Here is a 16,949-nt window from a genome sequence, read left to right on the forward strand (position 1 = left end):
AAATGGATCAAGACAAGGTAAACATACTGAAATAAAGCAGTGCTGTTGTGGTTAGTACCCTACCTGTGCCTAATTTTCTGGACATAACAGAAGAACAGCACTGGAATGCAGGGCAGATTAATCTGAAAGGGCAGTGATTTCTGGACTATCAGTTCCTGGGGCACATGCATTCAGTCAAAACCTTGGAGTAATTTCAGTCAGCAATTGAATTGCTTTCACTGGGAGGCCTTATCTTTCTGTGTTTCCCAGCACAGGGTTGCACTGTTCTGGGAGTAAGGCTTGACACCGATGACTAGACATTTCTTTTCAGCCACCTTTATGTTGTTATATTGTCTACTTTTAAATAAAAAATGTTTTTAGATGTGCTGGCAAGACTTCATAACACTTGTTTTGCTGGACTTTAGCCCTGAGTGTCAAAACACCTATCTTGGGGAGTTTTCACAGGATTATTACTTCTTCAGAAGACTACAGTTCTGCTGGGTTTGCTCTCTGTTCAGTAATGTGCCTCCGTAATGACTAGCTATCAAGGTATGAATGATTCTGATACTGCCTGGCCCATCATGATATCTGCATAAGGGATTCGTACTCAGGATCCTTAGTGTACAACCTTGGGCTGCTTCCTTAGACCAATTTAGTACACTGCTTACTCAGTCAGGTTGTTCATAGCTGGTAAGCGGGCATTGGTCTACTTCCAGTGACTGAGAATTCTCATGTCCCAGATTTTTGAAGTTACCATTTTCAGTCTACTTTGAAAACCAAATCTTAGAGCACACTCTTGTGCCAATTTAGCTTCCAAGTACTGTTTCCTAAACCTTTGACCTAAAGAAAACAGAGAATTACTTTGACCACACCAGAAGATCTTCAGAGGATTTTCCTCCTTATAACTTCGAAGGATGTTGAACACAGTACCTCTCTGGTGAAAGCCACTTGGAGATTAGCTTATCAGAAATAAACTGGCTCTGGATAGAAGTCCTGTGTAACCTGGGATGCTTTCGCCCTATCCATGTGGCTTTTATTCCTTCAATAACTGCTTGTTCCTGTGGTATGAGATTTCCCCAGTTTTCAGAGGCCTCACAATGGAAGATGCTGGGCTATGATTTACCTCTTGTCTTACACCCAAAGAAAGTCATTAGCTCTCAAGAAGTGCCATGTCTACAGCAGAGGAGCTCGAGCACTTCTAGACCTCTTATCTGTGAAGTGTCCGTCATTGTACCATCTCCTACCTGCGTTGGTAGAGTTCTCCAAGCCCTTTATCTCACACCACATCTAGCCATTTAGAGAGTGGTGTTCGTGGACAAAATCTGTGATGGGAATTTGAAGAGCTGATGAAGAATTTTTCTCAGGGTCAAATGAAGGTTGACCTTCTCAAGGACAATACTGCAGTGGACACGGGAAAGACGGAGTGAGTGACACAAAAGAAGGAAGATAGGGCTTTTCCGCTGAACCTTCTGTACAGTCAAAGCCAAGGAACACTGTCCTGGATCTAACATTTCAAGATTGCTGAAAAACGGCACAAGTCCGTCTCAGGCTCTTAAGCCATCTGTCTTGCTTTCAAATGCCCAGTGCCCTCCAAGCTCCTTTAGTCCTCAGCAGAGGAAGCCTGTCAACCAGAAGCGTGTCACTGCCTACTAATCCATGGTTTTCCCCTCAACCACCCCACCTTACCTCTAAAATGTCCCCTGGTGGTTTGATTCTCTTTAAAGAAAAAAGAGAGAGAGAGAGAGAGAATTAGCCTCTCCTTTTCCCTCGCTGTGAATAGATCAAGAATGTGGAGCAAAATTGTCTGCTGACCATGTGCTTCCCTCTGGCCTTCGGTGCTAGTGTTAAACTGTTGTGTTCTGTTCCTTCTTGGTGTCTAATGGTGTGGTACGTGACTCTATACTGATTTGGCTTTCCTTTGTAAAATACATCTGGGTACCCTGCAGTGATCCTGTGAACTTCTTGTGTTCCAGAAACTTGCTTGTAACCTACTTATCATATGAGGTCAAGCTCTTCTAGGAGGCTTGTCCTCTTCTACATTTGGATGCTGGGCACAGCACTATCCTTTTATTAACTGTGGTTTTGTTTTGAAAAAGATAGTGGGATGAGAAACAGGAGTGCAGTTGCTTTGAGAACTTTGTTGTTTGGGTCCTACAGTGACTCTAAAAGGGTTTTTTTGTTTTGTTTTGTTTTTGTCTCCAGGAGAACAGCAGTCTACCATATTGTTCATTTGGAGGAAGGAAAATGTTTTGCCTTTTTGTTTTTGGTAATTACTATCTTTACCACCACATGCCTTTGCTTCCATCCATTCTCCTTTGTGAATGTTGCCCTTTCTGTACTTTGATCCAGAAGAGAATTATTAGTTTTGCTGCCCATGGGCCTCCTTTAGGAATGGATAAGAGGGTTGTGCCATACAGTCTGGAGCTAGGCTGTGAAAACAGGGTTGTTATGGTCAACCTGCAAAGGCATACTCTACCAGGTAAGACGCCTTGATGGAATAGGAAGAACAAGAACTGCTGGGCTGGAGATGTAGATGGGTGGCAGTTCTTGCTTAGCATGTAGGAGCATCAAAAAATAAAAACAGCGATGACAAGCACCAGATGGGACATTTATAATTGTCATAAAGCTGCAGCTGACATGCTGTGACATGCTTATTCACAGTCTCCTAGCCTAAGGCCTTGTGTGGTTTGTGGCTGATCAGGCTCATGATACATCAGCCCTGATTGATTGAAATTTGTTCCATTTCTAATGACTACTTCTAATCACTTCCCAAGGCAGGTCTATCTGCCAGCCATTAATAATCTAAAAAATACTTGGTGTTTGTCACTTTCTATTGTACCCTGACTGTTTGCCCATATTTCATACTGCAGCAGATGTTCCATGTAGCAGGAGGACTCTGTGATACAGTAGGGGAACTTGGGCAGTCTTAGTCTGCGCATGCTTCTGGTAAGAATGGTTGGCACTCAAACATCTGGCTACTGTATAGTTATGCCCACAGATTAAAGAGTACCTGATGAACCTTAAAGTAGAGAGCCAGAGTAGCCATAGCTGAGGCACAAAGTTCTCTCTTGAACCTAGAATTTGAGACTAGCCTAACTAACTAACAAGTCCCTCATCTCAAAAAAGAAAAAAAAAAGGATGTTTAGAAGCAAAATTGCATTTAAATTGCTTTTGTTGTAGCTATGAGGTTGAAGGGAAAATGAGGCTTTCTCCCAGGCCAGTCACACTGATAAATGCTCTCTAAAGGTTTAGAGTTCAGTAAAGTAGCTGAATTTTTCAACATTTCCTAAACTACTGAATCCTAGAGACACAGCATTCAAGACAACTTTCTGTTGATAAGGAATCTATGTAAACAAATACCACCATTCACTGCCTAAGGAGAGGCTGTGCTCTCAGAACATTTTGCTGTGAAAATTTTTTGTTGGTAAAACTACATAAAGCATATTTACATCCAGATAGCCATTCATTGATACAGTCTTAACACTATTGTGCATGTAGTTCAGTTTCAATGAAAATGTGCACTGTTTGGCTGTTGCCTCAGGACAGTTTGCTAAGTGAAGTAATAGTATGTGTAGGAACACACCCCTCCCAACAAAGTATGGAGTAGTTGGTGCAGCTCATTGGTAGAGCACCCACTTTTAACATGCATGATACTTTTGAGATTAACCGTAGTACTGGCCCAAACATTGAAACCTTGAAATTTAGAAGCAGAAAGTAATTTTTGCCCTTATGAGGCATGGTCTCACTTCGTAGCCTTCACTGTGTAGCTGCTCTGTACATACAGTTGTATGTACTAGGAGCCACAAAGTCATAACAATTTTTGCACCTTAGCCTTCTGAGTGCTAGAGTTTCAGATGCGTGCTGCCATACTTGGCAAAACTTTTAAACTAATAAAATCAGTCAGGTATGTTGGCATACATCTGTAATCCCAGCATTCATGAGGATCATGAACCTAGGCTGGGACCCTGTCTCAAATATCTGAAAAAAATCTAAAGAGAATCAGGGAATAGGGGCTATTTTTATACTGAAACCTTAAAAAGGAATATGGGTCCACTCCTGCTACACAAAAGGATCGGGAAAGATTCTGGTTGTAGGTGAAAGGCTCATATGACAAGAGTGGTGAAGTAGGGAAAAAGAGCAGCAGGCCTAGAGAATATAAGGAGGTCAAAACTCATTTGGGCCCTTCTTGGCTGTGGTCGAGTTTTTTTTTTTTGTTTGTTTGTTTTTGTTTTGTTTTAATTGAATTTAAATACTGTGGGAAAGTATTTTTAAAGCTTTTACTACAAAAATGTTCCCTCAAGAGCCACCTTTCTAGACAAAGACTAGATAAGAGCAGAAAGGACATCCTAGAAAGTTCTTGCTCTAGTTTGGAGGCAAGGTCTACAGTTAGTATTGAGTGGTACTAGTGAAGGTAAACTGGGCAGAAAACACCAGTTTTCCAAAAGAAAACTAATGTCATATGAACATAGTTGGGAGTGTGAATGATGGTGTCCAGCTTTCTGGCTTGAGTGACTGTCAGCTGTGTCATTTACTGAGGTGGAAAGCTAGGGAAGGGGCCTGTTTGTTAGGGAAGATCTAAAGTTTAGGGTAGGTTTTATGGAGAAGGTAATCCTGAAAGTGGCTCAGACATAAGACATTGTACAAAGATAAGTGCCAGATGAAGGTGAGGGACAGACATGGAGGGTTTTAGGGAGAAAGCACTTACTTGGAAGACTTGAGGAAGTATCTCCAAAATGATGTGGGCTTTCCTGTGAAGGTTGAGTACACTTGGATCATAGAAGAAAGAGAGAAAGCACATGAGCAAAAGTATGGAGACAAGTATGTTTGTGAATAAGCCATAAAAGTTACTTAGGTTAAACCAAGAAATAAGGAGGAAATAGTGATAAAGGATCCTGTTGGGTGATGATTTTGTTCACTGTGTGTTCAGATGCTGGTTTCTGCCCAGAGATCTGGTTGCACAGTTCAGACTTTGGCATTGTCTTCTTGAATATTGGATCATCTCTTGTCTTGGTGATATGTAAAACTTTTTTTTCCTTTACCTCTGATGGGTTAATAAAGAGCTGGTTCAGCCTAGAGCTAGACAGCTGAGAATAGAATGGGACTTATGATCCCAGTCAGGGGTCTGAAAAGAGAGGAGAGAAGGACCAGGAGGATTTGCCAGGAGGACACATGGAATAGAGCAAGCCAGAGCAAGGTATTTACCTCAGATTTTAGGTAAAAGACCATGTGACTAGGAAGACAGCTGCCATAGAAATTAGAATAGATGAGTATCTGCCCAGCATAGTGCCTACAGCTTGTTAATAAATAGGTCTCTGTGTCATTTATTCAGAAGCTAAAACAGGCTACAATGGGTGTACAAACACCCTGTTGTTACTTGGGAGCAAAAGGGGTGAGGAAAAAATGCCTAGAATTTACAGGCCCCATTTGTTAGGCTGCCTCCGGCTCCTGGATAGCCAAGAGATGATGGGTAGAGATGGGCATTAGGTGTGTATTGAATGAATTGAAATCAAAATTGATTTGATGTCAACACAGAAATGAGCTTACATTGAAGTGATGTATTCGCAGGAACTACACAGGAAAGATCCAGGAGACTTAGCAGGGATGGGGAAGATGAGTCAAAGCTAACTTAAGAACTTAACCACTGGCAACTGGAATAAGTGAAAACTGCAGGTGGTTGCCTCAGTTAGACTGGGACGGTTGTCATTTTAAGTGTGTCTGAAATCAGTTTCTAGTGAGTGAAATATCTCATGAAAGATATTGAGTTAGAGCTATGCAAGCACATTGTTGACTTTGAATATTTAATATAAAACTCAAAACCTTGTACAGAAAGCAACTGGCAGGATTCCATGTAAACCCTTAGATTAGAGTGGAAGAAACTGCTACCAGTAGCAATACTCAAGCTGGTTATTTCAGAATTGTTAACTTTATGAACTAGATTTTGTTTGTTTTTCTCCCCTTGATTTGAACATCCTGCTAGATGATTTAAGTGGTTTTTCTATACTTTAAAAGTTCTTTCTTTGATTCCTTTGTATGAGATTGTGTCTGAGCAGGGTAACAGATGGGGTCCCACTTTCCCTGCTGAAGTACTGGAGAGGAAAGACTCGGAGGGTGGCACTTTCTCCCATAAAGAGCTAAATGATTGGCTTTTCCTTTATGAGCCTTGGCCCTTACAGAGTCCCAGTAGTTCTGACCCATAAAGCCTTTTTCATACACTGGTAATGGAATAAAATAGACTTTTGAGGAAAGTGCTTTCCCTTTGAAAACCTGTTGTAACTGAGGATATAACTCGGCTTGTTTAAGAAGCTGAGTTATGCCCAAAGCCTGATAACTAAACTACTCAGATCATAGCTTTTGTTCATGCATACGTCCTTTGATACTGAAACCCTTTGAGGTTCTAGAACCTTTTAGGTCTAACAAGATAGGTGATTGTCCTAAAATATGTAGTTTGAGTGCTGTACTTTAGAGAAAAATACTTAGAGGGAGGTGGCGTTCTTTTATACAGAGCTGAAGGGTTAGCCTCCCGAAATTTCTTTGTCTTAGTGTGCTTTTACTAACTCCTACAGGGATCCCTATAGCTTTGGAGATAGTCGAGATACAAGGCGTGATCGCTCTCCAATTCGAGGAAGTCCAAGGAGAGAACCCAGGGATGGCAGAAATGGCCGGGATGCCCGGGATAGCAGAGACATTCGAGACCCTCGAGAGTTGCGGGACCGCAGAGACAGCAGGGACATTCGGGATCACAGAGACAGCAGAAGTGTACGTGAAGCCCGGGACCTGAGAGATTTTCGGGACTTTCGTGATCTAAGAGACTCTAGAGATTTTCGAGATCATCGAGATCCCGTGTATGACAGATACAGAGATATAAGAGACTCCAGAGACCCTTTGTACAGGTATGTCCAGAGAGAGAGCCTGTCCGCTGTTTTGTTAGAGGCCAATCTTAGGTGTATTTGGATGCACTTACTGAGAACTCTACATAAGTAACCTTATATTTCCTGTGCCTATCAAGTAGTGCTTAGTAAGTTTGCTGATGAATAACTGGTGTATTGTGCTTATTAAAAGCATCTGGAGCAGGGCTATGGTAGGACACACCTTTAATCCCAGTACTTGGGAGGCAGAGGCAGGCACATCTCTGAGTTCAAAAACAACCAGGGCTACAGAGAAAAATCCTGTCTCAACAAACCAAAAAGGTATCTGGATATAACTGTTGTGAAAGACTCCTCTGTACAAATGAAAGCAGAAGTGGAGCATAAATTAGATTGGCCATGCAAGAACCAAAGATATGCAGGTAGTCAGCAAATTCATGAAAGATGTCCCATATCATGAATCTTCGGGCAGGTGCAGATGAAAACCACATGAGAATTCGTTTCAGGCCTGCTAGGATATGTCTAGTGACTTTCAGGAAAGACAGAAAACAATTACTAACAGGCTATGTACAGTGGTATATACTTGGATGGTTAGCTGGTTTCATGGCACATCTGCAATCCTAGCACAGGGAGATGAGGCAAGAAGACCAGTTCAAATCACTGTGGGAAATGGTTCAGGAGTTCTTCAAAAGTTCAAGAACGGAAGGCAAAGGAGATGGTTCTTCCAGTCAGGTATCTACTGTACAAACTTGAGGACCAAAATGCTAATTTCCAGTACCCACAAACAAGCCAAGCATGCTGTGTGCATCTGTAGCCTCAGCACTAAGGTGGTAGAGACAAGTGGATCCCTGAAGTTCTTGGCCAACCATCTTTGACAAATAGATGAGCTCCAGGTTTGTTCAGTGAGAGACATTTTTTCAAAGAATAACAAGAGTGATCAAGGAAGGCATACAACACCAACTTTTGGTCTCTGTACACTCAGTACAGACACCACATACACAGTGTTAAAGAGTTGAGGAGGATTCAAATAAAGTGTATGTATGAGTGTGCATAGCAGCACTAGCCATATAAACCACAGGCAAAAACAAGCCAAATACCCATCAGCAAATGATGGAAGGCTATTCAGTCATAAGTTTATGAAATGCTGATAGATGTTAAGACAGGGGTGAATACTGGAAATACTGTGCTATATAAAATAAGCCAGACACAAAAAAACTAGCCACCGCATGATTCCACTTATTTGAAATTCTTGGAATAGACAGATCCATAAAGTCAAGAAATACAGATTGTCAGGGGCTGGGGAAAGCAGGCAAATGATGTAGACTTCTGTTTGAGGTTATCTAACAACTGGAAATGGGTGGTGATGACAGCTACATGGCATTGGGCTTATAGTGCAGGTGATGGTGACACACACTTGCGGTCACAGCACAGGGAAATGAGGCAGGAGTCTGGGGGTTCAAAGGCAGCCTTAACCATAGAGCAAGTTCAAGGCCACATGAGACCCTGCCTAAAAAATAATATTAATGACAAATTATCAATACATATTTTACAGCAGTTTTTTAAAAGCATAGGGAAGAGAGATGGAAAAGGTATAAAATGGTTTCTCCAACAACCATTTTCTATTTGCTCAAGTGCTATCTGTATACCACCTCTTTTCATCTGAAGTCCTTGTCATTTTGTGAGGTGAGTTAACTTAGTCACAGTCCCAGAGATGAAACACATCCTGCATATAAACCTGTGTGTCGATTTCTGTGACTGCCCTGGAGGGACTTGAGTTTTGAAGCATTCTCTGGGTCTGATTTTTGCAGGATAGGACAGTTGTAACTTGAGAAATTATCCTTAAAATTTCAGGAGAGAAGGCTCTTATGACCGGTATCTGAGGGTGGATGACTATTGCCGGAGAAAGGATGACTCTTACTTTGACCGGTACAGAGACAGCTTTGATGGACGAGGCCCTCCTGGCCCAGAGAGTCAGTCTCGTGCAAAAGGTGAAGTCACAGCAGTGTGTTCCCATTACGGGGGGGGGGGGGGTGATCACCAAAGATTTGTGGACACCAGCACCTCTATAAAGAGTTCAGTGACCCAGCCAGGCAGTCCACAGATGTTAATGTTGTTTTTCAATGCAAATTGGCATTGTCATGTAGTTTAATCATACTACAGGAAATAGGAAATTGTAATATCGAGAAATGAGCAGAAGGTTGCAAGTAAAGGTGCTGAGACTTCCCTGCATTTTTCCTTATTTTGCAGGTAACTGACCACACACACGAAGTAGGGGTTTCTGTGTCTTTATCATTCTTACCTAACAGCTTCTCCCTAAGTTTCTCAACTCTGCAGAGATTTTCAGACTGTTTTGTACTGGCCAGTTAGAAATGGGAGGAATCTCATCTACTCTTGCCCATTTGACTAATACTGGGTATTATAAAATTCGCACTTTGGTTTGTTTGTTTCAAAAAAGTCCAGACAAATTTTTTTTTTAGAACCATTACAGAACTGAAAAGAATGGCAGTGTCCAGTATCAGGTAAGGTACACAGAAAGATAGACAGCGGCTGGTTTACTGTTGCTTTAACCAAGACCTGGCTCCATCTCCCTGGCATGTATCATCTTGTCCAATTTTTTTTTTTTTTTTTTAAACATGAGTAGCCCTCGCTAATCTGAGGTCACTGTGGAACCTAGGCAGACTGGAACTCAGCAGTCCTCCAGCCTCAGTCTTCTAAGTGCTGGAATTATACAGGCATGAGTCACCACACTGGCTGATCCACCTTTTAAAAACATAAATAGCTAGCTTCCTTTCTTGGTCGGTTTAGTAGTAGGATTATATAAAGCATTATAGTGGCTGTGGCTTGTCACCCAAGGTTTTATCTTGATGGATTTAAGAGAGTAGAAAATAGTTGGGCTGTAGGGATGGCTCAGAGATTAAGAGCACTAACTGCTCCTCCAGAGGTCCTGAGTTCAATTCCTAGCAACCACATGGTGGTTCATAACCATCTATAATGAGATCAGGCATACACGAAGGCAGAACACTGTATACATAATAAGTCTAAAAAATATATCTTTTTTAAAAAAGAGAAAATAGTAGACATGATTAAGATTGATTCAGAATATCTTACTGCATTATGGAAGGATAGTCTTTATTTAAGTTTTCCCTGCTGGTGTCTTGCAGAGCGTTTGAAACGTGAGGAACGACGTAGAGAGGAACTTTATCGTCGGTATTTTGAAGAGATCCAGCGGCGTTTTGATGCTGAGAGGCCTGTGGATTGCTCTGTTATTGTGGTCAACAAACAGACTAAGTAAGAAGCCAGTGCTTGTTTCTCCTTGGTATGGAATAGGGTTCAGTGCTCAGCAGCTCCATGCACTGACCTTGCTGGCTTTCTCTGTTATCACCTTAGCATGAGCTAGAGCTTTTTCCTCAGTGACAGAAAACCCAACATAAAGTGCTTGTTTTAGTTTGCTTAAATGGGAAGTTCAAACATGATCTCCTCTAAAGTCCAACTGTGAGTAAGACATGCTCCCTGTCAGTGTCTCGTTGCTGTGTTCCTTGCTTCTGCCCTCTTTCTGGCTGTGTTTTTCTACTTGAAGAGTCAGAGTGGCACTGACTTTTAGACATGTATATTCTTAGCTTAGTAAACCTACTAAAGACAGAGCTTCTTTCCCCTGATATATTCATATTCTCTCTGTCTGTGTGTGTGTGTGTGTGTGTGTGTGTGTGTGTGTGTCTACAAAAGCCAAATGGCGGCATAAGCTCTCCTTCTTGCTTTGTTCTGTTGAAAAAGGACTTCTTAGTCAGGCAGTGATGACACATGTCTTTATCCCAGCACTCAGGAGGCAGAGACAAGAAGATCTCTGTAAGTTCAAGGGCAGCCTGAGCTACAGAGTGAGCTCCAAGACTGCAAAACAGGGCTTTACAGAGAAACTCTGTCTCAAAAAAAGAAAATAGAAAAGGCCTCTTTCCAAACCTAGAACTGCTGTTACTCTGCTAAGTTATCAGCCGTAAAACACCAACAGTTCTCCTGTCTCTGTCTCTGGAATTACAGATGTGCTAGATCACACCCAGCTTTATGTGGTGCTACAATCCAAACTTGAATCCTAATGCTTACTCAGCTAGTATGCTGACTCTGCAGCCATCCTCCCAGGGTTCTACTGGACATTTTAGATTTTTCCTGACACTAAGCTAGCTTACTCTTAACTCTCGGCCTGATACTGTCACTTTGGACTGGGGCCCAGAATACAGTGATTTACTAGGGCTGTCTTATATGCCATATATTTAGAGATATGATTAGCCTTGCAGAACCATGGGAACTGAGAATAAGAATGGAAGTATCTTCTAGTCAAGAAAACCAATAGATCTCCCCCACCTACTTCCACAACAAGCAACCATGAATCCTGTAGGACTTCAGGAAGCTTGGCCTTACAGAAGTGTTAGGTGACCACATTAACCAAGTCAGAGTTCTAATACCTCTCTGCTAAGATTTCACATTTGGCTGGAGCTGTGTTGTTTCTCGTGTAGTGAGTAATCTGTATATTTTCTAGCCATTTACAGTTACAGAAGCTTATTTTAAAGGTGCAGTGGCTAGGAAATCTGTTCAGATACCAGCCAGCAGGCAAGAGTGCACAGGCGTTGGGCTGCCTTACCTTTTCTAGATGCTAAATAAGCAGTCATCATTTCCTAAGCACCTACCCCATACTGCCCGGTGGATGCTTTACATAAACAATTTGTAATCTTCACTGTAGTTAGGGGTAGGAGTCTGTGCGTGTGTGCATGAGAGAGAATGGCTAGGTACTAGGACTACAGTAGTAATAAGCAAACACCTCAGCCTTTTCTGCCTGTAGATTTCATGGGCTGGTGAGGAAGGTGACAAAAATACATAGATAATAGTTCTGTGAGAGGAAGAACAAGATGTTTAATTTAAATTGGACCCAAAATCAAATGACAGGAACTAAGTCACGTTCCTGTGTAACTAACTGGCTCTAAGAGAAAAAAAAAAGTGAGTTTGGTAAGGTTAAAGGACTTACTCGTAGCTTCTCTTCTTAGAGTTTTACTGCTGTGAACAGACACCATGACAAAGGCAACTTTGATAAAGGACAACATTAATTGAGGCTGGCTTACAGTTTCAGAGGTTTAGTCTATTATCATCATGATGGAAAGCATGGCAGCATGCAGGTAGACTTGGTGCTAGAGGAGGCAAGAGTTCTACATCTTGATCTGAATGCAGCCAAGAGGAAACTGTCTTCTGGAGGCAGCCAGGAGCAGGTTCTCTTCCACACTGGGTGGAGCTTGAACACTAGACCTCAAGACCACACCTCCAAATAGCACCACTTTTAGCCAAGCATTCAAAGCACCACAACAGCTTTGCTAGAGCTAGAATCCAAATCCCATCAAAGTACATTGTGTTCTAATACAGTCTCCTCAAGGGTTGAAGAGTACAGCAGGTCCTAGAAAGCACTTGGTGATAAACTGGAGCGTCAGAAGAAAGGTATCAGCCAGTTGTGGTGAGGCCCATAGTCTCAGCACTTTAGGGCAGGGGTAGGAGAATTACTTCAAGTTTAGGAGGAGCCTGGGCTAAGTAGTGAGATCCTATCTTGAGACACAGACACATTTTAGAATCCTAAAACTGCTACAGTGCAGAGCCTATGTAGTATGTGTAGCCAGTATAACTAAGGAAGCCCTACTGATGAAGGAGAAAGCAGTTGAGACTTTGACCTTCTAGGTAGAAACTGTCCAATCAGTGTTATTAATCATTAATACTCTTTATTCAAACAAATTCATCAGGTGCTCTGAACATCAGATATGAAAGGTTAACAGATCCTGGTAAACTAGACCCTAGGAAGAAGCTTCACATTACTCAATTTCTCCATCAGGGACCTTGGCTTTATTCCAAGTCTAGGACTAGAGTTTTTATGCAGGCTAGTGCAGGCCCTTCAAATTGCCCAGTCTAGGGTTGGTTTTTATCCAATAGTCAAACATATTGATGAACAATATGGCCACTAAGCGTAGACTCTTGGCATATAGGATTGACAGGGCACCTATGGGTCACAGGACAAAAGTTCTACTGCATCAGAAAGACTGAACCTAGGTGCTTAGAGGAAAGACAAATAAAGTTGTGAATAGATTGAAATAGATTGAGTTTTTGGCTTATCTCATTACGCTCTTCCTGATGAAAGGAGTGTGAACATCAGCAGTGATGAGACTGAAGGGCAAGGAAGGAAAGAAGAAGGAAGACAGTCTGATAGGACCCATAATTCACACTGATGGTTCCACTGAAGAGGCAGAAGAGGATGGTAGAGAAGTACACTGGTAAATGCTGACCATCCAGGCAAAGGCAGGCAGATCTCTGACTTTGGGGTCAGCCTGGTCAACCGAGTGAGTTCCAAAACAGCCAGGGCTACACAGAGAAACCCTTTTTCAAAAAAAAAAAAAACCCAGAGAAGAATTTGACAACAAAGCCTATTTGGGGCAGAAATCCTGGTGATGTTAGAGTATTCCTCTCCTTAGGTACTTGACCAGCAATTGGAAAGAACAACGGGCCACATAACAGCAAGTTAGCCCCTCAGTAGCACAGTAGCACCATTGTGGATTCCAAGAATCTCCCTCTTTTAAATATTGCCTGTGAAATGTTGCATCAAAACAAAGTTTGGAAAGCTATCAGAAATAATTTAGTCAAAAAGAGGCTTAGAACGTTTTGTTCATTAAACTGTCAGAATTGGAAGGAGAGCTCAGCAGTTAAGACTACTCACTGACTGCTCTTCCAGAGGAGCTGTGTTCAATTCTCAGCACTACATGGGGGCTGACAACCTTCTCTGACTACAGTCCTAGAAGATCCAGTACACTCTTCTGGTCTCCTGGGGTACAGGAAGGTACAGGGTACACAGATAGACGGACGGACGGACAGACGCAGGCAGGCCACATAAAAAGAAACCTTTTAAATGTAATAAACGGGTAGAGAATAAAGAGAACTACAAAACGTTTTATGAGCAATTTTGAAAACCAGTAAGTCAGAGTAGATGAAGACCCTCCACGTCAGATGCCTTCACACTTTTTATGACACTACACAGTTGTTTCTTCCAAAGATCAGAGTGAAGAAAACTAGAAATATTTGTGTTCTCACAGGGGATCCCTGTGCACCGTCATCAAGCAGTGGCTCAGAAGTGATCTGTATGACTGAGATTATAGATGAGCACTGTGTCCCATAGCTGAAGGATTTTGAGGGGAAGATGTGTCAGTTACCAAAGACTGCTTGGAACTTTGAGAAGATAGATAAACAGGAAGAGAAGACTAGGATTGAACACTTAGCAAATTTTTGAAAGATATGTTAGAAAAAAGGTCAGAGGTGGTTATATCAGATCTCTTGATAACATCATTATGCTGCTATGAGTAGCACTTATGGGCAGATAGCAAATATGGAAAGAATCTTAAATGTTTAACACCTGATAGACAACTCGGCCTTGGGGGCTAGAAGACAGCAAAAGACCCCATGGAGATCTAACTGACCATTCCATTATTGAGAGCTTAGGGCAGGAAGCAGGCAGAGGCTGACAGGCGAATCTGGAGGACCTGGCTATATAGCATCTGGAGCTGCGCTCTATCCTGTGACTTCAATTGGGAAGCTCCCTGGATACAGTCTAGCAGGCCCTAGAGGATGCTCAGACTCCCTGTTGTTGAGTGTGATCGCACTGCTGACAGTGCCAGCACTGTTGTGGCAAGTACCCTTTGGAGTGACCACATCACACATGGAAGACGCACTGATATACATGCTCAGTACCCCCTTCACGCCTTCTGATATGTCTTTTCTGTGAGTGGGAGTTGGGCAGTGTTAAACATCTGGATGGCATGCAAGAGAAGATGAAGCTACAGTTTCTTCCTTTTAAGAAAGACTGATAATTCTGGCAGCGATGTGAAGCCAGTGATGCTTTTTCTAGTGTCCAGTTACTTCATACTGTAACTATTAAATGGTCCTCTGGTAACAGCTTGTTAAGCTAAACTCAGTAGGAAGCACTCTCCTCAGGGCTTGTTTGCTTTCCAAATTACTAGGGAACAAAATGCTGACCTTTCCAAGGTCTAAACGGGCTCTTTGGGAGCAACACTGTAAGGCTTCTGAATAGAAACAGTGTCCAGTCAGAGTCAGCTTTAACAGGTAATGAGATGTGGAGGAGGCAGGTTAAGTACTGTCCTACTGGCAACTTCTTGTGTGCTCATAGCACAAGTTAAAATTATCCTAGAAACCTGAAGATAGTACTATGTGGGCTTAAGTCTGAGTTTTTAGGAGACACAGCTGGCTAAGGTCCAAAAGTTTACAGATTGAGCTGTGGCTAGGGAGTGCTCACCTGGATCCTGTTTGTTCTCATAGAGATTATGCTGAGTCTGTGGGGAGGAAGGTACGAGACCTGGGCATGGTTGTGGACCTGATTTTCCTCAACACAGAGGTATCCCTCTCACAAGCGCTGGAGGACGTCAGCAGGGGAGGGTCTCCCTTTGCCATTGTCATCACCCAGCAGCATCAGATTCACCGTTCCTGCACAGTCAACATCATGTTTGGAACTCCACAAGGTACAGAGGCCTAAGTAGTCCAAATTCCCAGAGGTAGTCGCCAGCAAAGATTCTGTGCCCTGCTCATGAGAAGTGGGTTTTGAGGAATGACTGACATGTTTCAGTTCCAATGTGGCAGCCCTTCCTTTGCTGTGGAAAAGACTTTCATCTTTTTCTTGGTGTTCTCTGATACTGTTCTAGACCTGCTGGCAACCTGTCAACAGCCAGCTATGGTGGGGAGGCAGGCTGATTAGTAGTGGTCACAATTTCCATGTGTCAGTACTGTTCCATCTCAAGCTACCAGTGGGACATCACTGAAGGGATTCTTGGAAAGACCTGCACATACCTGGCTCTCAGTAAGGTCTGACTTAGGCATCTGCTGCCTGAAATGCAGCTCCCAGGGATGGGACTCTCACAGACAGGCTGTCAATGTGCTAGAAAAGCAAGTAGAGGGCTTATACGAACAGGAGAGGCTCTGATCTGCTTGAGGAGGGAACTTGTAGTGCACTGAACCCAAACACTGAGACTCTGCCATCTGTGCCCTGTCTGTGGTTCTTAAGCCTAACTTCCCCTTTTCTACCTGCTTGTGATCTCTGTTGACCTGGCTCTTCCACCCATAGTCACAGGGTATGGTAAATTATTTGTTTCTGAGGAACTGCCTTTAGCTTGTGTGTAGATGTTTATGTAAGGTTCCAAGTATCCTCAGTACTCTATAAGACTGTTGCCCCATTGAGAAGAGGTGGTTATTTAGGGTTACAACTTAATCTTAATCCATGACTTTTGAACTGATGAATTAAAAGGCTGTAGTGACTCTGCCCTGAGCACAGCAGGGAGTGAGGCTTCACACAAGACTCTGCAGCCTTCTGCTGCTGTGTGGAGGCTGCCTGGCTGCTCCCCACATGGCCTATTTGACTCTGTGGGAGGCCCTCGTGTTCCTTTGGTTTTTACCACAGGTCTGTGATCCTCTGAGGAAATAGCTTTGTAGGAAGGTGTGTCCCACACTCAAGAGCACTGCTCTGTCCCTCAGCCCACCTCACTCTAGGTTCAAGACTTCTTGGCACTGCAGTGTTTCTCTGCTTTGAGACTGAGAAAGGCTTGGCAAAGCGCAGCAGTGGGCACTTGGATCTGTCACAGGAGAAAATGACTGGTGTGTCATTCCCTCCTATAGAGCATCGCAACATGCCCCAGGCAGATGCCATGGTGCTGGTGGCCAGAAATTATGAGCGCTACAAGAATGACTGTCGAGAAAAGGAACGTGAGGAGATTGCCCGACAGGCAGCCAAGATGGCTAATGACGCCATCCTCCAGGAAAGAGATCGTGGAGGCCCTGAAGAGGGAGGTCGTGGAGGGCACCCTCCAGCTATCCAGAGCCTCATCAACCTCCTGGCAGACAACAGATACCTCACTGCTGAGGAGACGGACAAGATCATCAACTACCTGCGCGAGCGGAAGGAGCGGCTCCTGAGGAGCAGCGCCGACTCTCTGCCTGGTGAGCTACGTGGCAGGGCCGAGGTGAAGTTCTCACTCTGCATTTCTCTCATCCTGTGCTCTGTTGGGAGGGTGGCATGCCCGGGGTTCTCTGGGG

The 16,949-nt window shown here is 43.1% G+C and overlaps 1 protein-coding gene across 3 annotated transcripts in view; it reads left to right on the forward strand.

Moving 5' to 3' along the window:
- The window catches only part of NCOA5 (nuclear receptor coactivator 5), a 32,602-nt gene that overhangs the window by 13,333 nt on the left and 2,320 nt on the right, over window positions 1–16,949 (forward strand). For 2 of the 3 annotated variants that reach the window (XM_080925036.1, XM_080925037.1), the window contains exons 3-7: window positions 6,543–6,869; window positions 8,694–8,830; window positions 10,004–10,130; window positions 15,186–15,385; window positions 16,533–16,853. In XM_080925036.1, the coding sequence (XP_080781162.1) occupies window positions 6,543–6,869; window positions 8,694–8,830; window positions 10,004–10,130; window positions 15,186–15,385; window positions 16,533–16,853 (1,112 nt within the window). Of the gene's footprint in view, window positions 1–6,542; window positions 6,870–8,693; window positions 8,831–10,003; window positions 10,131–15,185; window positions 15,386–16,532; window positions 16,877–16,949 lie in introns of all 3 variants that reach the window. The other variant, XM_080925038.1, reaches the window with a different exon arrangement.

Source organism: Micromys minutus (genome assembly GCF_963924665.1).
Source record: "Micromys minutus genome assembly, chromosome: 11".
NCBI lineage: Eukaryota > Metazoa > Chordata > Mammalia > Rodentia > Muridae > Micromys > Micromys minutus.